This window comes from Cygnus olor, chromosome 2, assembly GCF_009769625.2.
Source record: "Cygnus olor isolate bCygOlo1 chromosome 2, bCygOlo1.pri.v2, whole genome shotgun sequence".
In the NCBI taxonomy this organism is placed as follows: Eukaryota; Metazoa; Chordata; class Aves; order Anseriformes; family Anatidae; genus Cygnus; species Cygnus olor.
The window spans coordinates 137,150,196-137,171,946 of NC_049170.1; the positions used below are offsets into that span (position 1 = coordinate 137,150,196).

General features: G+C 47.1%; 1 protein-coding gene across 1 annotated transcript in view; it reads left to right on the forward strand.

Annotated features, from left to right (window-relative positions):
* Window positions 1-212: 212 nt before the first annotated feature.
* SDC2 (syndecan 2) overlaps window positions 213-21,751 on the forward strand; it is a 58,385-nt gene continuing 36,846 nt past the window's right edge. Inside the window, exon 1 of the mRNA XM_040546593.1 lies at window positions 213-663. Coding sequence (XP_040402527.1) covers window positions 604-663 — 60 coding nt within the window. The 5' untranslated portion in view covers window positions 213-603. The remainder of the gene's footprint in view (window positions 664-21,751) is intronic.

Consider the following 21,751-nt stretch of genomic DNA (forward strand, 5'->3'; position numbering starts at 1 on the left):
GAGGCTTCCCAGGTCCCGGCTTTCATACGGGGCCAGCCCCCGCTCGCTCGGGCCCGCGGCGCTGCTCATGTTTTCCACTTGGGGGGGAGGAGGGCGAGGGAGGGGAGGCCGGGGCGGGGGTGGAGGTTTGGGAAGGAGGGAGGGAAGGAGGGTGAAGGGGGGGGGAGGAAAGTTGCTTGAATTTGCGAGAGCCGGTGGCGGCGCCGCCTCCTTCCACTGGCTGGGGGAGCTGCCAATCTGTGTTGTAATCCTGCAGGAATTTCTGCGGGGTTTAACTGGGAGCCGCGCCGCCGCCGCCGAGCACTCGGGGCGGAGGGCGGGCGGGGAAGAGGGAGGGAGGGAGGACGGAGGGAGGCAGCCGGAGGAGCAGCAGCAGCAGCACCCTCAGCAGCACCTTCAGCACCCTCAGCAGCAGCAGCAGCCGCCTCAGCAGCAGCCTCAGCCCCGGCTTTGGGCAGCTTTGTGCCGCCGGGCGGAGCGGAGGGGGCCGGAGGGCGGCAGCGGCTTTTTGGGCCCCGCGCCCCCCCCCTCCCACCCCAGCCCGGGCGCTGCCGAGCGGCCGCGGCCCCGCTTTTCTCCTTTGTGCCGGGCCCCGCGGGAATAATGCGGGGCGTGTGGCTAGCGCTAGCCCTCAGCTTCGTGGCCTGCGCCTCCGGGCAGCCGGTGAGTGAGCGGCGGGACGGGGGGGGACCCGGCGGGATGCGACGGGATGGGACGGGACGGGATGGGGGTGGCCGCTGCCCAGCCCCGGCTGTGCCGCATGGGGCAGGGGTCTCGCCTTGGGGGGCGCCTGGTGCCGGCTGCCCCCCCCCCCCCCCCCCCAAAACCTTTCCATCCCCAGCAGGAGAAGCGGGGAGCGCCCTGCTGCCTTCCAGCCAGCCTCACCCCCAAGTTTGCCGTCCACCTCCCCTCCCCTGCCCCGCTCAAAAAGGACACCAAAAATTGAAATTCTTACAAAATCACAAATTTATTCAGCCGTCACCAAATATAGGACCCCCCCAAACCCCCTGTCCCAGAGCCTGCGGCTGCCCCTTCCCGCAGATGCTGAGGAGGATTCAAGCATCCACAAGTGGCTCCGCTGACCGGGGAGCTCTGCTTAATGCAATTAATTCCCTTCTCGGGATTCCCACTTCCCAAAAAGCCGCTCTCTGTATAAGCGATCCCACCCGTCAGCTGCACGGAGCTGGAGAAGGCTTGGGAAAGGGTTTCAGTCTTCTCCATCGCTGCTTTGAGGCTGTCTGGAGGGAAGGGGGCACGCGAATGACACGGTTGCAGCGTTGGGGCAGATATTGGGAAATAATAACGTGGGGTTTCAGTATGAAATGGAAATACCACGATGATTTAATCCAATTAAAAGGAGCTGCTCCGCTGAACTAAATAATGTCACCGGCACCGATTCACTTCTGAAGTTGTCTGGCTGTTGGATAAATTAGCCCGGTCTCAGCTTTCGTGAAATTTGGCTCGTTATTAGTGATTTCTTAGGACACAATTGCAAAACCCTTTTCCTAAGGACTAATTAAAAATGAGTTGTGTACAGCACCGACTCCTGCTTCCGCTAAGCGTAACTGCGCTGCCCCTTGCTAATGAGGTACAATATATTTTAATTTTATAGAAACGCCGTTCTTACAAAGTTCTCTGATGGCGTAGTAACTATTAAACTGCCGCAGCAATTAGTAAAGTATTGCATTTTATGTTCTTTTTGCCTTAGGATGAACAGGCTCCCGCAGCAGGAGGCGGGCTGTCGGGGCGTACCGGTGCGGGGCAAGCGGGAGCCTGGCCCTGGTGCAGCGCCCTCGCTGCTGCCAGAAAGTTGTGGAGAGATTGGAAAAATAAAGGGAAGCTAGGTTTGGTTTGGTTTTGTTCCCCCCCCACACTTGTGTTTTTTCTTTCGCTGTGTCTGGCAGTGGCTACGTGGTCCCTTAAGGCTGGATTTTGTAGAGCAGTCTCTGGGAAAACACGGATGCCAAATGTGTTGTCTGTGCAGAATGCTGTCCTGGTTGGAACAGGAGTTTTATACAGATGCTTAAAAAAACCTGCTAGCTCCTGGAGGACTGTCAAGTGGTTTTAGCTCCAAATTTCTTCCCCTTTGTTTGATTCTGTTGTTATTGTTGTTATTTTGGCAGGGCGATAAGCTAAAAATTTCTCCTTCCTGATGAAGTAAATGATGCAAGAGAGTTTTTTTAGCAGGGGAGGGGAGGACAGCAGGAGATTCTCTTCTCTGAAGCCACGAATTCCCTGTGTTTGCTTCATGTAACCAACAAACCCTGCTGTTTACTGGGCTGTGGACCACATTGATGTCAGAGTTGTGTTAGAAACGTACCGGAGATGCATCCTGCTGCTGAAGTGGGAGCAGCGTGCCCGTGCGCCCTGGCGTGGGCTCTCGCGCTGCAGATGTGCTCCAGTGTGAGAGGCAGACATTTGGGGATGGAGGGAGCCCATCCTGCTGTGCCCTGTGGCAAGCATCGCCCACAGCAAAGCTGGTGGATGGCAGCTGGGGCTTGCGGGATGGTTTGCTGGGCAAGGGGGACGTCAGGTTAGAGCGGAGTCTGGTAATGCCAGCAGCCGTGGAGGTGCTGTGGGGATTCACCCAGGCTTGGCTTGAATGGAAAAGGAAAAAAGTGCTTTTTAGGTACCTTAAAGTTTTCCTGGTTTGCTTTTAGGAGAGGGAGGGAGAGCGATGTAAAACTGCTGGAGAGAGAAGGCAAACTCTGTAAGTGAGAGGTCCGGCGTGTCTCTTAAGAGCTTGGGTTCAGCCCTGATGATAGCAGGAGTCAGTGCTCGCTGATTTTAATAGCAACAGAGAGCAGCGCCAAGTATCTCGCTGTCCTTGTCAGTTCCCATTCTGCAGAAGCTGATAAACCTTTCCGCTTCTTCCTGCTCCACATCAGTGGGACTAATGGTTTTCCAGAGCCTGCCTGGTGCTCTAATCCCCTCGGCGAGCCAAAGCTTTGCTGGCTGGCAGGCTGTTGTACGTACCGCACCGTACGGGTGCTGCTCTCGCAACCAGGAGGAGAGCCGGGGCTCTCCTCTTCCTTCGTGGTGTTTCTGGAGTCGGGGGGCTTTGCTTCACGCCAGCTCCACCAGCAATGCACATGCAGGGTTGGTTTGCATGCATTCAGTGAAACAGAGCACTGCGGCATCGACATCAACTGTGTGGTTTTTCTGTTCCTCCTGCAAGCGTCTGAGCGCAGCTTTGTTGACATAAATGCAGTTATTGAAGGAGGATACCGGGGTAATATTTGGTGTGTTTTTCAGAAATGTTTATGTTTCAGAAGCATGGTGCTGTAATTTGCCTGCGTTTGTTTCTAATGGTTGCTTTGCTTTTGAAATTTGGAGAATTGATACTGTGTCAGGGAGGAGGCATGTTTGTTTTGTTTAGTTTTTGAAACGTGCAGCTAGACTTTGGAGATAGCAGTTAGAGAGCTGCCGAGGAGATAGGTGGTGTTTCAGATTTACGTGAGTGCCTTTCCTAAGCGTGTTAAATCTGCGTCGCCAACCGAGTTCCGAAGGAAGATAGGAAACTTTTTAGTCCCGATTCATTTCCACCCTTCCCCAGCTCACGTGGGCTGCTTCTCACCGCAGAATTAGCGAAGACCTGCCCATTGCTCCGTGGTGTGGCAGCAGCCGGAGCCAGCCAGCGCCGTCCGACCGGCTGCTCCCCTCGCCCGGGCTGAGCACCGTGCCGTCACCTGCGGGAAATTTGGGAGAGCTCCGGCTTTCGCCTCCAGCCGCGGGTTTTGCCCTTGTGGTGCTGCAGCGAAGTCGCTGCTGGAAGCCTCCCCCTGTCTGGATGTTCCCAGGAGCCACTTTCTGGGACTAGGCTTCCCTCCCAGGTTAGCTTATCTTTTAAAAATTAAAGAATAGATGTTTCCTGACCCGAGATCAAACACGGAGGCAGTTTCTCTTTTTAATATCTTAGCCCCGAGGTCTGCATTGGAACCGACTTAATATTCAGGCCTACAGTGCAGAGATGTTTTCTCTGCATTTTTTTCTAGATCCCTATCGGGGAAGAAGATGAGAGCCTCGTCTTCAAGGGCGAGTCAGGACAAATACCTCCGAGTTTGAAGTCGGGTGCCGGGGTTGTGGTTCTTGGGCAGGTGAAGCCTCTGTGGTAGGTGTGCAGCAATTGCTGCAGCTAATGGGATAGAGATGGCGGACTCTGGCGAGTGAGCCACGAGCCTTGGGTTTATTTGAAGTTTTGATGGATCTAAGTTTCTGTGGTTGTAATCTTAAGCGCAATCTCAGGATGACCAGGTGAAGGCCTGATTGCTTGGCTACTGGAGGTTGAGGCCTGATTGCTTGGCTACTGGAGGTCAAGGCCTGATTTCTTGGCCAGCAGAGGTGCAAGTTATGAAAAGCCCCACTTCAAACACACAGCCGTGATCTACTGACTCTAGAGAGGATGGCGGAGAGCTATCTGCTGTCCTCGCTGGGGGACATGGCCACGTTCGGGCAGGGAGTCCCGGGCTTGGGGAAGAGCTCAATCCTATGTGCAGCAGCCGAGCTCCTAGAGGAGCAGCCAGTTGCTTGTAGAGCTCTCTGTTTGCCCTGCTCTTCGTGGCCGATTGTCTTTATAAAACGTCAAGCAGAAGCATATGGGTGGCATTTATTAATTGCATTATCTCCCCGAATTGACTTTTGCCATTGACAGTTTAAACATTTTCCTTATGGCCAAGAGTTACAGGCTTTAGTGAGGCTCAGAGACTGAACAAAGGACTCTTGTCTACTTACGGAAAAGTACTCCTTTGTCATCTGAATAGATTTGACCGACCAGGATTTTTAACAGAAATGTTGTGTTTGAGAATGGAAAGCTTATTCTAGGCCCCATGTAAGACCCTGCTTGAATGTAAGTCATAAAGATGCCCTCTGTGTTGCTGCATTTGAGAGAGAATGCACAAGTAATGAGCAAGCAATTTGGTCCGCATTCAAGTTGCTTTACTTTCTGCCTTGCAGCAAGCATGAGAAAATTACTTTAGGCTCTTCTGCGAACAGATTCTTGTTTGGTTATCTTCGGTTCATGCTTACAAGACGATAATAAACTGCTATCTGTAATCTTTTCAGGACTAGTAATTTATTCATAGGTTACATGGCACTATTCGCTGATTTGGGAACAAGATTTCTTTTCCTCACGTTGAAATATAATTTGCAATCTCTTGAGTAAAGACTGCATTAGTGTTTGACCCTGTAATAATGACAGTTCTCCGTATGTATGTTGTTTTCTTGATTAGCTCAGCCCTGAGGGATGCTTTCAAAAGCATACTAGATATTTAGGCAGAAATACAAAATACATGTAATCCTCCAGCGTATTGGAAAACTGATTGCAGAAGGAGAAAAAAAGTGTTTAACAACCATTCGCAACAAGTACTTTTGCGTGGAACAAATGATTTTTGTCGATGCCTTAAGGAGGGGGGTTCATCTAAAGTGAAATAATGACTAATAGGGTGTTGAGGAATCTGCAGGACTTGGCCTTGTCTCTAGACAGGCTATTAGCGTGTCACACAAGCCGTGCTCAGCTAAAGCCTGAGCTGGACGCTCCATCTGAAATCACTATTTTTAGTTTATATATAAACAACTTCCTCAGAAATCTCTCTTCTAAGCTAAATTGTTTTGTTCCAAAGGTGAATTGATTTTGGGAAAGTTCAAATAAAAACCTGCTTGGCTGTGTTTGAGTTGTGAGTGTGAAGATGAATACCTATTTTGTACTCTTATTAAAGGTAAGGAGACAAAGGGACTTGCAGAAGGTCAAACAGCCTGTGGAATATGCAGGAACCGAATCAAAAGTTCAGAAAGTACCACTGTGATTAACAACGAGCATGTATTGTCTGGATTTAAATATTATGTTGTCAGACGTGTTGTTCCTGCTTGATTAACCATAATATAGCATAATTTTCTCTAGAGGTGCTTCCACATTGATGGAGGTCACTTGTCACCTTTCAAAGCAGCGTGAAGTGGCCCCGTCCTTATTTTCTGAACAGTATTTCACAAGTGTGAATGTAAGTGGTCTCATGGAGCTGTGGGAAACACAGCTGAAGCAGTACGGCATGGGAGGTGAAGTACTTCTCAGGGAGTGGTTGGGTGCGTGACCGCTGTGGCCTCCAGACTAAGAATGTTTTGAGAGAAAAATCATAATCTGCTTGCTGCCACTGTGAACCGACAACCTAACTAGGTCTTTCATCTTTCCTATCTTCCCCGGGATCCTCTCTGGTGTGTTCGTTGCCTGCCATTAGATAGCTCTGCAGAAGTAAGCTTTCCTCTTTCCCTGGGCTGAGCTGCATTAATCCCAGCTGTGCCCTGGTGGGTTTTGGTGACCCTGAGGTACCTGTGGGAACACCTGGCTGGCCACAACAGCTGGAGGACACAGCTGTGACCAGCTAAACCCCATGCACTCGGTCTCTTTTGGCTTTAAGAGCTAAGTCTTGTTTGCTTTTCATGTGGGGTCTGCAGGGGAAGGCTGATACTGGTTTGGTGTACCTTACAGGAGAGGACAGCTGTCCAGAAGACACATTCTTTCTTTGCTGGGTTAATTATCCTTGCTCACTCTGAATGTGGAGATCCCAGAATCAGTGTGTCACTTAAACTGATTACCGGGTGAAAGCCTGCACAAAGCCTTTCCTTTCAAATCACTTTCAAGTATTGTGCAGTTCCTCATTCACATATACAGTCACGGAGGTGTGACGTTGATGGTGTTCTTATTATTTAAAATGAAAACCTTGCAAGGGAAGCAAAGCGGAAGGGTGAAGCTAGTTCAAAGTAATGGAAATGCACCATCACTGGGACATGCAAAAATCAAGCTTCCATTGAATTTAAATTTGTGGCGTTGTATAAATAAAAATAGGTATGGCTTAGCCCTATAAATAGCAATAATTCCTGCAGCAAGGATGTGCATAAAGTAATATTGGTGAGAAACAGGATTCTGAGTTGTCTGGGTTGCAGAGCATCCCATCCCTATCCTGGCTGTGGGGCTGTGTCTCCTTCCAGCCAGGAGCTCACGGGTGCTCGGTACTTGCACAAGCCACTGGTGGCAGTGCAAGCTTGGCTAATGTGGGAGTTTGTACAGCAAGGAGACGGAGTGTCCATGAACAGAGTGTGTGAAACTGGTTATGTTAGCAACTGGCTTGTGTAAGTCTCATTGTGAGAAGGTGAGAACTTCTCAAGCACTGCTGGGGCAGCAGACGGTGTTAGAAGATTAATACCTTAGGATTATTAGTGACTTAAGCATCTGTAGCGTGTGGAACTCACTCTCTTTCTACATGGCAGAACAATAAAGATGACTAATAGTGGGGACAGAAATGAAAAGTTACCAAGGTGCCATATATACCTCCTAAATTCTTGTCTTGTGGTATGAAATGAAGCTTCTTGGAGGGTGTTTGAAATTAAGCGTGCGTAGAGGCTGTACTGCACGGAGCATTTAGCACTGAGTTCTCTATAGGTGTTGCAATTCTATCTTGGAAGTTCTTTGAAACTTTGGGTGTGTGTATTTTATGTAGATCTTTATTCTACATAGGTCTCAATTCTACATATATCTTTTTACTTTGTGTACTTTTGTGTGTGTGTGTGTCTTCTTTTATAAAAGGCTGTATGCCTTTCAAGTGTCAGGAAAAGAAATACGCCGCAGAACACAAGAACTGACAGTTAAATAAACAGAACAAGGCCATGCTCAAAGTTTTCTCAGTAGTTCTCCTGGTCTGGAATCAGGCTGGGAAGAACAGCTTCTCTGACCTTATTTGCCAGGAAAAAAGCCTTAAACACAAGGTGGTCTTTACGTATATTTTTCCTCTTGTTTCTTTACTTGTAATTTAATGCGACAGTTTTGCAACAGTTTTCCTCCCTAAATAGGATTTGATCCTCCATGGCACTAACAGGTGCTTTTGATTTTATTCTCCAGCAAAGCCTTCCCTCTGTCCTCAAAGCCTTGGTAAGGGGACAGGAATGTGTTTGTCACTGTGAAACATGAGTGAGTTGGAAAAAAATCTTTCTAAATAGGAGGAAAAAAAAAAAGTGGAAATAATAGCAAGGGAGTGAATGCATAAATCCGTACCTGACCTGTCCTGGCTGGGAGATGGCACCAGCACTGTTGTGGCACCAGTGGTCTCCCAGCTCAGCCGAAATCATATATCCATGTCTCAGCTTGAATTGACTGAATTTGTCAGGCTTTCTTCATCTTTTCCTCCCTTTTGACCAAAACACTTTGCTGGATATGTCTGTCTGCTGTGTGAAAACATGGCTGCTTCCAGAAGTTTCCGGAGAGTTTGGCCGTGAGCGGGAGGTGGCTGAGGAAGGCCTGTGGCTAACCAGGAGGTTGTTTCTGCTCTTCTGTCACCAGCTGGGGTCCTTCTGATGGAGCATCTGTTGGGATGTGAAGGGGAGGGATATTAATAAGATAAATTGATATCATTTAACAGCCTTATCTCCAGTCTGTTGAATAACGTTTGGAAACCACACTGCGGCCTGATGGCCTGAATACGCAGGCCTTCAGGGTGAGGAAGGTGGGTCCCATGGGCACCGCTCAAAAACTGATGTGTTTCCTCAGGGTGCCCAGGTGCAGTAGTCACTGGACATCATAGAATCGTTAGGGTTGGAAAAGACCTTCAAGACCATCTGGTCCGACCATCCCCCTACCACCAATGTCACCCACTAAACCATGTCCCTAAGCGCCAGGCGCAACCTTTCCTTGAGCACCCCCAAAGGAGACAGGATGTTAGGGTCAACAGTGACTGAATGTGTTTCCGCTCGTGCTGTGTATCAGAAATGCTTTTCTTGCTGGTGGTGTTTAGTCCAAGCTGCCACGTTTAGTCAAAGAGCAGGGCCACGCTTGGGCACTACAAGGGGAGATCTCGATACCTTTGGTGGGACTCCAGGCTCTGTCCCAAGTAGTGTTTCTTCTGGGGTGGGGAGACACAGGTATGTCCTTGACACTGTGCTGAGCCTCAGTGGATGGGGAGAAATTCATAGCTGCTGAAAACACCAGAGCATCGGGTACTCTTAATAGTATTGCTGTGCTGGAAATGTCATTTCTTGTCTGTTTTGTTACTGTAGGGCATTAGAAAGGGGAAATGACCTTTCTTTCTTTTTGTTCCTGTTCTTACTGCGACTCAAAACCTTGAAAAGCATATTCTACCCTTGGCTGGCTTGGGGTTTTGTCATTTCACTAATGCTACTTTCCTGACCGTATCTCTCCCACTTAACCGAGAGTTAGTGACCTGGTATCTTGATGTAGGTCTCTTTAGGTGGATACCTGCAACTGGCCTTCTGCCTGGTGGCATAAATTGTCATAACACCAAAAGCCAGATAAACTTCACAGTGATGAAGGTTTTCTGAGACTTTTGAGAACTGTGTATCTTGTCTATGGGTTAAAGAAGTCTTTGAGCTTGTGAATATTTAGTAATACTACTGTGGTTGTGAGTCTATCACTTTAATTTTTGTTTTTCTCATCTTCTCAATGTGCACTGGAAGAATTAGGCAGCTTTGATAGGAATAGGTTTATGATAGGATAAAAACTTTTGTCTGGGGAAGAAATGTTTGTTTGTTTGTTTTTTCTACAATACAGTTATGAGTGTGTGTGATACTTCTTCACCGTGTACTTCTTGCTGTTTCATGTAAAATCTGAGGACCTTACTACTGATTTAAACATGTAAAGGAAGACTGTTTTCCCGGGAAGACTGAGAAAAATTCTTCTAATAAATACTGCCAGTCTCAACCAAAGTATGTGGGTTCCCTCTTCATGAAGATTGTGGCTGTATTGTGGTTGGAGCTGGCACAATTCCTGTGTAGTAGAGTAGCTCACATGGCATTTATGCATTTGTTTGTGATCAGAGATGAAGGCATCCTAAGAGAGGATTAGCAAGATTTCTATTTTTTTTTTCTCTGTGGCTTTCTGTAGGTGCACAGAAAAAGCTAATCTCTCCCTCTCTTGTTGTTTAATGCAGCTCATATAATTGGAAAACCTCCTTAGAAGGGTCTGGGGCAGACAGCTGTGCCAGCTGTGCAATTAGTAGTGTCACCTAATGGGAGTGGAGTGGAGTGGAAAGCAAAACAAGGAGCAATAGGATGCTTCTGTGCATCTTTACAATGTTCCCTACAGCCAAGCTTGCTACAGTGAACTCAGCTGTGAATTTGAAGAGCAGAAAAAAAGATTTTCTTACCACCAGTGTTGTTATACTGTTGGGCTCCACAAAGGGTGTATTTGACCCTAAAGTTACTGCTCTGGCTATATAGCACTCTTTTTACTTCCTGAAGCATGCAGTCTTTGGGTTTGGGCATCGTTGTAGATAATTTGCAGATTAGTTTATTAATGAAAGTTTACCTGACGGGTAGTGAGCGTGCTCTGTTGGCTGTTCTTTAGAGGGTGAACAGTAAAGCTGAGTTGTATGATTACCTGATTTATATTTCCAGGGCCAGTTCTTTGGTCTTTGCCTTCCCAGCTTGGCTACTGGAGAATGCTGTATTTGGGGGTAGCTCTGAACTCCTTAAGGGCAGGAGATGACACTGAGCTTGGCGTGTGGATCTCCAGCTTGGTGCTTCCATCGTTCATTACTGTGATGCTAATCACCTAGCCATGCATGCATATTCAGGGAGTGTTTAGTTAAGGGTGCGTGTGGGGAAATCCTAATTCCCCAAACTGTGCGGAGTTACGTGGTCGTCATATTTGAAATGTGTGACCAATGGTTACAAAGGATGTTTTTTGTAAATGCTGTTGATCTGGTGGCATATGTCAGGGACTGGAAAATGTAGGCTATTTATAATTATCCACAGGTGGAGAGAGAGGCAGCACTGCACAGTACTAGTAATAATTATCAGCAGTGTAGAAAGTTCATCTCTTAAGCCATTGGTTCTAACACACTAAAAAGTATCTGATCTGGAATCTGGCACAGCCTTCAAATGGAGCTGTTCAAAGGAGTCCTGACCTAATTTTGCTAAGGAAGTGTGCAAGCCTTCCTCGTTCTGCTAATTTCTTGCAGAAGGTTTCAATGATAGTCTTCCTACCCTACATGTGCATGTATTTTACTGCAGAGCATTTTGAATAAAAGCAGCCATTACCAGCCAGGTGGTAAATATAGCATGCAGCTTAGCAGAAATGACCTTCAATTAAGCAGAGGCGGTCCCTTCTCCTGCGCCGTGCAGTTGTCAATTACTTTTTTTTTTAAGACTATTTTTGCCGTGTCTTTTTGTGAATAATTGCAAAGCCAGAAGCACAGTGCTGGCTCTGTGTGTAAGAGCAGACTTCGTGCTTATGCTGAACTCCTCTTTCAGTGAACACCTCAAAAATTTGGAGTGTCTAACAAATAGAAGTTTGCTTTCTTTTCCAGGGAAATACATCATTAATTATGAAACATTGTCCACTGAGCTATGTAAATTTTTCTGTTAAAGGATATAGCACGAATTCTTTGACTTTCCTTGGGATAAATCAAAGCAGAAGTGATGACATTATGTCTTAATGGGCTTTCATCTTCAAAAGAAAACTGGGGGGGGGAGGGAAATCTATTTTTCAACGGTGGTACAACATCACATACTGCAATAGAGCTCAGGTTTTCCTTGTTATTGGCTGTGTAGGTGTAGGCTGTTTTTATCATAAGATAAAAACAAACAAAGCAACCTGAACCGAGGGCTTTTAAATTCTGTCTCACCTGTCACTCACACGTTTTCTCATGCCATTATCACTGCAGTGTTGTTGTAAGACTACTGGTTTCCTACCAGAAACGCAGCCTTTTGTTCGGTATGGTTATTTGACTCGTGGTAATGGTATGTCTGAGCAGCACTGTTCAGAACGCAGTAACTGTAGTGCGCTTAATTGTAATTTGTCTTAAGTTCCTTATTTACTCTTTTCCTCTACAATCTCTTGTGCTTCCAGCCTCATTAGACTGATTTATTTATTTTTTTCCTCCCTGCTGCTTTCGCACTGTCAAGCAAGCCAGGTAACTGCTAGTATTGGCACTTCTCACTGGTCTCATGTTGCAAGCACAGGATCCAAGAGCAGAAAACGAGGTAAATGAAAAGTTGGGTCTGCTCTGGTCGTTCGCCCTCCACCGGGAATCCTTCTGCTGGCTCGGCTGAGGGTGGCTGCTGATGATAAAGGGGGAGCAAGGAGGGGACAGGGGATGACAGAGGCCCCTGTGGGGAGCGATTCGGAGCGGCTGGTACATCCTGGCCAGACCATAATGCAAGGAAAAGCTGGAGGTGGCTGGTGTGGGGCGGAGGAGTCGCTGTGCTGCTCCACCTCTGGCCAGCCAGCTGTGTCTGGCAGCACGCGAGTCAAGCATTTAAGCAGACGTGGATGATTTGAGCACCGTATCCCTCATCCCCTCTGCTTTTTGGAAAGCGAGCGTGTGGAGCCAAACGTTGTGCATGGCGGTCCTCGCTGCCTTTGGGTTCTCTTGGAAGCTGGGTTGTGCTCCAGCAGGCACGGGGCAGGACGGGGTGGCAGGCGCAGCGAGCCCGTGCTCTTCTGGGACCTCAGCATCCCTGTGTGCAAGCGCCTTGGCTTTTGAAGCCATCGGTAACCGCCCGCCCAAACAGCGGGGAGCCCGCAGGAGCTGGGATTAGTTTGAGAAGTGTCCGGTTACGAGGGGGCTCTAATCAAGGTGACAGCTGCTTTCCCCATGCTGCATTGAAACAAAATCTCCCAAACCCTGAGACAAAGCCTCACCAAAGACGTTAACCTCAGCGCTCTTACTCTTTCCACAAGTTGCTGGATCACTTAGCGCCGTTCACTAATGAAATACCGGAGGGGTAATCTCTTTCCGTGGATGCCAGAGGGGAAGACGGAGCATCGCTATCCCTGGGCCGCGTACACGTGCTCTTTTTACGCTTGCCCTGAAGTATTTATGCCAGAGTTTCCTAATCATGGGGTTCTTCTCCCAGCATCACAAAACATAAATCCTGCGTTGCTTGGCATGCCAAGCAATTATTTTAAATAAGTATCTAGGCCTGCCCTTAAGTAACCATTTCTTTCTTTGTCTACTTAAGCTGCCACACTTTATCAGCAATCCAGGGGTGAAGAATGGGAGGTGCTACCTGAAATAGCATTGGTGTGCTGCTGCTGGGGAGAAGTGTGTTCAAGGAACGGACTGTAAGAGCCCTTCCTAGGCTCTATTTATACCTCCCATCTAATAATACCTACCTTTTTTTTTTTTTTAGAGTCTCCTGTGGGTATCTTACCCACAGGAAAAAACAAAAATACCTTCCCAGGTTTTGGGGTCAGTTTGTTTCTAGTTATGAAGGGCAAGCTTGTGGGGAAGAGCTTTATGCGAAAGAGTGAAATAAATGAAGACCATGACAAATTACTGGTTTGGGGTTGTGACTAAAGTTTTAGGAGTCATCCTCTGATACAGAGCCTTTCTTAGCAGGTTCCTCCTCAAAGAAAACTAGTCCTGGGCTTTATTTTTTTTGGGGGGGCGGGGTGGTGGTGGTGCTAGAGCAGTAAGGTGGATTTCCTTCAAGGCAAAGGGTTATCTTCCCAGGTCTGCCTCTGCAGAGGCTCTGTCACAACAGTATCAGAAAATGGGAGGTTGAACTGGGAAGCTGGAGTCTGCAAAGGCAGCAGGGGTGAGAGATTTAAAAATCATGGAAGACAAGGCCAAAGCTGATCTGATTGCTGAGCCTCACTGCGCGGAGATGTAACTTCACCTGTTGCAAGCCACCTGCCCCATCCCCTTTCTGGTTAGGATAGGCAAGAACAAGGAGCAAAAGGACTCGGGGGGGGGGGGGGGGGTGGAAAACAACTTGAAACTTGACTCACAGGGGCGTGATACACATTACACATTTAAGAGGTGGTCCAACAGTAACTTGAAAGCCTGAGGAAGGTGGAGCTGGCAGATGGGGGCGGGCGGGCAGGTCCCAGCTGCAGGGCTGTGCAGGAGGCCCTGGCCCCACCACCAGCGCCCTCTGCATGGCTGCCCCATTCCCCTGGCCTCCAGCCGTGACTGAAAATCTCGCCTTTCCCTGGCCACAGAGCCTTCTGCAGCCAGCGTATGGAAAAGCACATCTGTATCACTTCATTTGTGGTCAGCAATGTGAAATGTTTCCAGAGCTGAGAGTACGCGCTGAGCAGTGCTGATAGGTCCCAAAGAAATGGGACGAGAGTTAAGGTACTGGTAGAACATGAGCTTTGTATTTCCCAGCTGTCAGCTGTTTGGTTATTTCGAAGCATTTGCTTTATCCTTTTATTGTTCCGAAGTTGCGCCTAGCTTGGACCTGCTGTGTGGAGACCACGTTGGAAGACGCGCTTGTTGAAGCGAAGAAACCGCTTAGCAGTGAGGAAGCATGAACAACTGACTAAGAGCTTTTCTGCCTCGTGATTTTTATTCTGCCAGTGTCTGGAGAAATAGGTAACCCCATAACAAGTATCCCTGGAGCAGAAGACTAAGTGGTGTAGGCCACAACAGCCATGGTTGCATCCAGGCTTTGATAGTGGGACTGCTTAGGCCAAACTCTGCCAGTGGGGACAGATGGGGTGTGCCAAGTGCCTGCTTCTGCAGCAGACGTCGCACACGTTTCCTCTTTAAAAATTCCCGTTTTTGTTTATTTTTATTTATTTATTTATTTATTTTCCTTACAACACAAGTAGCTGCTGAAACAGTGAGGCAGACCTCTTGCTTGAGGTGACAGCTTCCTCCAAGGGAACAGGAACAAACACCAGGAAAATTGAAGGGAGAGGCATTCATACAAGAATTTTTCAGGGCTGTTTTGTTTTCTTTTTCCATATGTATTTTTAATCCTCTCATGCTGGCGGTGGAAGAGGCATCAGAAGGCAGCGCGTTCATTAGGTGTGGTGTGGGACTTGTGAAGCCTGACCAAAATGAATACGCTTTGCTGGGTGGTCATTGAGTACGTGCTCTGGAAATAACTCCTTCATTTTCTCTTGAGGTTTGGGAGATGAAGGGGGACTTTCATTCAGCCTTCCTACTTATTTAAAATAATATGTTGGCATGCCAAGCAGCGCAGGATTTATTTTTTCTGATGCTGGGAGAAGAACCCCGTGATTAGGAAACTCTGGTGGTTTGTGAATCCCAGTCTGTTTTCTTGTATTTTAGATGCTTGTGTTTGTTGTATGGTAAGGTGTGCACAAAAGTAAAAGAAAGTGTATTTTGGGGAAAGTTGTGCAATGGGTGATGTTTTCTGAAAGAACAGTGTGTCTCTTCTGGCAGCATCATGGTCAAACAAGTAAATATGTATTTTGGTAAGGAGCCCAATTTTGAAAACATCCATGGATCTGTCCCTTCATACACTCCTTAGCATGCTTGTAATTACAGCCAGTCTCTGAAAATACCACAGACATCACGTCAAGTATTCTTGTAATTTTTTTCATATTTCATGAACTTAAAATTACTTTTTTTAGTTGTGTGATAAAGGTCTGGATTGCTCCACTGTAAATACACTGTGTTTCTAGTATAATGAGCACAAGTTAGGGATGAAGTAGCCCAGAACTCCGGTGGTGGTTTCTTGGCACTTTCTATGGAAGAAAACGTAGCTGAGTGCTGACTTCTGTTTATTTGTGACCTCAGCTGAAACTGTTGCTAACAGAATTTATTTGGGCATTTGTATTTTCAGCGCAGACGGATCTGTCCTGAGCTAACAAACAAACAAAAATAACCCTAACCATTTCCCTGCTGAGAATTTAGGAGATGGGAGTACTGCTGTATTGCTGCTGCTGATCTCCTGTGGGTATGGAGGGCATTGAGGAAGTCAGGCTGCGAGACACAGGGAGAGAGGAGAGCCACAGCATGACTTCATGTGCTGAAAATCTTTCATCTGGTGACTGCTCACAACCAAGTGGTATCACTCCAGGAAAGTTACTCACGTGTTGGAAGTGGCTGCAGCAATGGACGGGAGAGAGGCAGCTTTCCCTGGAAGGATGGAAAAAATGAAGAAAAACTGCTGTAACCATAACTTTTGATTCCTTCTACTTCTGTTTTTATTCTTTTCTTGTTGCTGTTGTTGTCTTTTGGTACATGGAGGGTGTTGGTGCAATCAGTCCCGTGCTGTGCTCTGTCCAGGGGCCACGCAAAGCACTGATGAGGAGCAAGCGGGTACCCAGCACCCTAGGGTACCCTGGGCATGTGTGGGAGCTGGAGGTGAAGGAATTGCCTCCTCTTACCCAAACCCGAGCTGCTCACCTCCTCTGAAATGATGCTTGGTCTGGGGAGCATGGCATTGTTGCAAGTAATCTCGTGAAAGATGAGTGAGAAGGCAGCGGTGGATTTATCGGCGGCGCTCGGGGAAGTGGAGGTGTGTCTGCTGCCGCGGCTGCTCTTGAGAAAGCAGAGGGCCACCTTCTCTAGGAGAACTGGGGCAGGGTGGTAGGTCATAGCAGGCTGTTTGTGGAGGAAAGAAACCAGAAATACCACTTGGAGTATCTGAACTGATGTGGAAATACATAGATAAGGCTGCTCTGTCAATACTTCAGCACAACGGAAGAGATCTCTAGCTCTTACAGGAACAACAACAAATAAGTTACTGCCTTGTTAAGCTCACGTATACTTCTAGTAAAGTACCTGTATTTTATCAGAGTGTCTTTGGAAATCTATGTGATTCATGCCTTTCAGTATATGAATTAGCCAAGTTTAAGGCAACGCATCACAGTGCATATGGTTATAATGCTCCTGCTTATATGATGAAAATTAGGTAATATTTTATAATTATACAAGCTATTAAAACTTATTTAGCTTTCACCTAATAAATATTTATTAGCTGCTAAATATCAGTCATTGATGCCTGATAAACGAGGTTCTCCAGGAGGCAGCTTCAGCTAGGAAGGCATCTCTCCCCTTCCTTCCCTGCACAGCTCTGCATTAAGCAGGGTCCTTCCCACCTGCTGCTTTTTGCCTGAGGTTGGAATTTCCCCTTTTCAGTGCTCGTCACTGAGCCTGGATGGAGATACAGGGATCTTGCACTCTCCCAGCACTCAGAAAGGGGGTATTTCTTTGGGAGAAATCCTCTTAGAGGTGTGAATTCATTTGCTTCGCAGGGAGGATTGAAATGGAGCATCTATTCAAGCTGCGCTGTGATTTTCTTCGCTGGAATTCAGATGGATATTATGCATGTCACAGGGCTCAGTTCCCGAACACATTTTTTACTCGTTGAAGTCTGCTTTTAAATGTCAATATACTCACCTCTTAAGTTTAAGCATCCAGAATTGACAGGTATTTTTTCAGAACTAGACTTTGTGGAGGGGAAAGGAGGAAGGCAGTATTAAAATAAAGCTCAGTGGGACTGCTGGTTCAGCTTTAGCATCAGTGGATGACAAGCTTGGGAGTACTACAGATGCCATTTTCCAGGACAGTGTGGGCCGTGCAAATATGTGTAGAGTTCTTGGTTGCTTTTGGGGTGGGCAGGATTTTCTACAGAGCAAGAAAACAGTAATTCAGCCATGTGCATTATGGCTGTTTGATTGGAAGGGCAAAACTCCATTTATATACAGAAGCATCTTACGTTACAAGGGAAAAAGGCAGGACAATGGGAAGCTTAAAAAAAAAAAAAAAGGCCAGAATGGTGCTGTTTTGTTTGTTAAGAAACAGCAAACAAGGTAACGACTTACCAAATGAAAAGATTCACCTCAAAGTCTAACTGATTATGCTGTGCGTGGTCAGTTATGGTCTAGCAATCTAACCTCCAGCTACAGCTTGGGGTGTGCTGCTGGGTCTTTAAAAAAGAAATGGTTGTTCAGTGGTGTTTTGCTGATGCATTAGGTGGTGGTTTGCTGCAGAATTGCCTTTCAGAAGTTAGGGACTTCACATTTTCAAACGTAAAGTTTCTAGTGCCTAGCAGTTTAAGGATTTCCGTGCATCAGCATGATCCATACGGATAATGGAGCCAGATTGAGTTATATGCTTTCGCCCTTTAAAAGGCCAACTATTCTGTGCAGTTTTGCAGAAGAAACTGTATTAATTTCCTTTGTCAGTCATTGCGTTCTGTGCGAGGGTTTATTTTTCTTAAGAAACCACAGCATATGAAACTTTGAGGATTAAAAGTAACTTTGAAGAGTGTAATTACAACTCGGTTCTCCGCTGCATTGCACTTGTTTTGTAAACTGTAACTGTGCAGCTGAACTTCCCCTTTGAATGAAGCCTTATGCACCACGAGGGTTAATATTTAAACCAAACCACCTGCTTAAAATTGGCTACCCATTACCCCAGTTCCATTAAATTAGGAACTCTGGTAACAAAGTGAAAAGGTTCTTGCTTTATAGCCTAAGCCACTTTCCCACCCTCAGGCATCGGACTTATTTTAAGTCTCTTGCTCGGAAGAAAATAGAATTCAGTCCTTCAGCTGCACATGACTGTCTCAGTGTGGCGAAAATAGAAACCGGTGCTATCCCAGATGCATAATTCATCCCGTAGCTAGCAGGCATTCATGCAATACAGTAAATTGCAAGGGCTGCTTCGAGCATGCCGCGTGTGCGGGTGAACAACGGAGCGGGGCTGCGGTGCCCGTGCTCGGTGCCCTTCCCATCGTATGCTCAGGGCAGATCGGCCACTTCTTTCCTGCACCGGTGGGACAGGTGCTGGGAGAATCAGGACTGGGGCCCGGGGAGCCTGGTTTTGTTGAAGCAAACATTCACCTTGCATCTGCTTCAGTTACGGGGAAGCTTAATGCGCTCCTGGTGGAACGCAAAGGGAAGCGATGTGTAAATGAACAGGCTGCAGCTTTGCTGGTATCCCTTTGATGAAAAGATGTAGCTTGAGGCTTTACAGAAAACGTCTGAATTTGTATATGAAAAAGTAGTTTTGTAAGTTATATCACTGACGTGTGATGTATTTTTCTTCCTTCCGTCTTTCCCCCAGACGGTGTTGTTTGCTTCTTCCCCTCCATCACATCAATATTACTAGTTACTGCCACCAAAACTGGAGAGTTGGGATTCAGACTGTACGCTGTTGAGTATTCAAGAAGTGCAGCAGAATGTAGATCATGTAAATAGCAAAAATCTTTGCTTCTGAGCAAAAGAGAATTTCCTAATTTCCATTAAAAAATATAGAAACTTTTGTTCTTGGTTTTATCTGAGCAAATGCCATCGACTGGAGTCGAGTTTGTGTTGCAGCAGTCAGAGATCTTACAAACACTGTAGTTTGGAGACACTGAAGGATGAAATAACCTCAGGTATAAAGAGGAATCCAGAAAGGTTTTGTTGTTTATCTCACAGAGTGAAAACATGACAAAGGGAGCTAACCTGTTACTTGTTTTAATAATAGATACATACACATCTTTTTCTCTTCTAGTTTCATCGTAGAGGAATGAACACTGAACAATGAAAAGAAATATGGCATGTCAGGGACAGGCAGAAGTTTAGGTGGCTTCTCAGCAGAGAGGAAATGCTTCAAAGTGCGTCCTGTACAGCTGCACAGCAAAACTTTTCATTCATTAGGATGCATTTTGAAAGAGATTTGTTATACTCTTCTGCATATGGGCCAGGGCCACAGGTTGGCCACACGGCCTCAGTTCCTAAAGCTCGCCTGGATCAGGAGAGTTGAGGATTTTCCTCATCAAGGGAGCGAGGTTTCACTCGCCATGGGTCCTTGTTGCAGGAGTCAAGCGCGTGTGCTTAGCTCTGCACGGTCTTAGTTGCGCTGGGATTTAGGACAACCACAGTTTCGGTTCACTTTGCCTACGACTGTGTTAGATGCTGTTGAAGAAAGTGTTTTGGTTGCCTAGCACTAAATAGCAGTTTGTCCCTCACTTCGCTTGGCTCTTCAGCTTCTTGCGATGGTTGACCTTTAAATAAAACTCTGTGGGACTGGGATACAGTTTGTGTTGTGACGGGTATGAGCTGGGTTCCCACTGGGCCTCGTGTGTTAGCCACGTGTAATAGCTGTGGCCTGGGGAGGCTGGTGGTGATGTTCAGTTTAGGTGGATTCCACGTGTTACACTGGCACCTATGTCACTCTTCAGCATCTCTTAATTGTTATAGCTGGGCGCTGAATAAAAAGATTGTAGGGGTTTAAAGCACAAGCACATACTTGTGTAGTGTCTTACCGTAATTGGTGTTGCAATAAGTAAGGGGGGAAGTAAATAAATAATGAAGAGAATTTGTATTTTATGAGCAATCCTTTACAGCATGAATTAGAACAAACAAACAAAAACCCCACAACAACAAAAAGCACGTCAGATCAGATGCAACCCCTGACTTAATCACATGCTCCATGCTCAGTGGGCTAAGCAAGCCCCGGTGGTGTCCCTAGTGGGATTCCTTGTGCATAACGTGAGGTATGGATGAGGGCATCTGATGGAGGTCCAAGCTCAGAGTCGTAGGCTGTGGGCAGGTCCTAATCCAAAAGTACCAGGGCAGCGGGCCAAAGCTGACCCACTGTGTTCCTCGCAGGGTTTGCTGACTGTGTTAAAACGCTCCCTGAAGTTGTTGCATGGTTTTAGATGGCTCCAGCAATGGCCAAAGCATGCTCTTGGCTGCTGGCTATTTACTTATTTTTTTATGAACAAAATAATGTAGGCAACGTTATTGCTCCAGAGAGAGGGCAGAATGGTACAAAATTCAATACCGGCACCAGAGGACACAAGCACTCAGGGAGCAGTGCTGCACGGGCTGCTTTATCCAAACCATATTTCGTTGAAAAGGCTGTGAAAGAAGCAAATCCCACCAAGGGCTGTGCCTGCCTAGCCCAGGCTGAGCAGGAGCCGCTGACAAATGCAGGGAAGAGGAAGCTGACAGCCTCGTAGGTTCATCCTGGGAACTGCCGCTGCTTAAAAACGTATAAATAAATAAAGTGAATCAAATTATATAAACCAAAGGCAATTTACGTGCTGCGTTTGGCAGTGAAAGTTATGAATGCAGCTCCGAGGGGGGATGCAGATCACTGGAGACAAACACGGGGTTGTCTCGGTGGAACAGATGAGTAACTCCACATGAGACTTCTGTACGAGCTGCTCACTTGTTCTGGCCAGCCCTTCGGAGAGGGAACTCAAGTGGCACAAGTTCGTGAGTCTTGACAAGTTTTCACCGCGCTGACTGGAAGAGAGGGTGTTCCTCCTGGGCCTCAGGTGAAAGCTGTTAGCTGCTGGGATTGTACTTACAGCACCTGGCAATGTGCGTGTGTAGGTGCTGGTTTAGTGGTGCAGAGGCTGGGCACAAGAACTCCAGTGGTGTCACAGGGTTGGGTCTCCCAGTGCTGATGCTGCTCATGGTGCCTGGACTGAAGCCTCTGCCTTAATTTTGGTCTTACTACTCAGCATCCGTGGAAGTCACTCTTGTTTCTGATCCTGTCCTGTTTCCTGACAGATGAGTATTGGTGTCATGTCCTCTATCGATTAGGCACAGCTGAGGTTTAGTTTATTGGGGTGGGTTGTACTTAGCTTAAAATTCCTGGATTGTAGTTCAGCTTTAGAAAAACAGCTTGCTAAAATCTATTACATAGAGTGCCTCAAACTTTCCAGGAATTGAGTGCGACACCAAGCTGAGTGCTTCGAGGAAGCCTGGGGCAACCTGACCCCTCTTTACTCATCGTTCTCTGCCCTGCAGCGTGTGTCATGACCGGGTTTGGGTCATCCCCTTCCCTCTCACACCTTTTTCCTTGTGGTTATCAGCTGAAATGACAGGCCAGCATTTTGAACCATGCTGGGCTCTGGGTGGCACATCAATGGTTAGCCCAGAGCAGCATTTGCCTTTCCAGCCTGGGCATCCGCAGTGTGTGCTCCCCATGTGCTGCAAGCCACGGATGGGGAGATTTGCTCTCTCCTTGTCTCTCCAAAGCTGTTTGCTCTGCCCCTGGACTGGGATACCAGCATGATTCTGGGGTACGTACCCCAT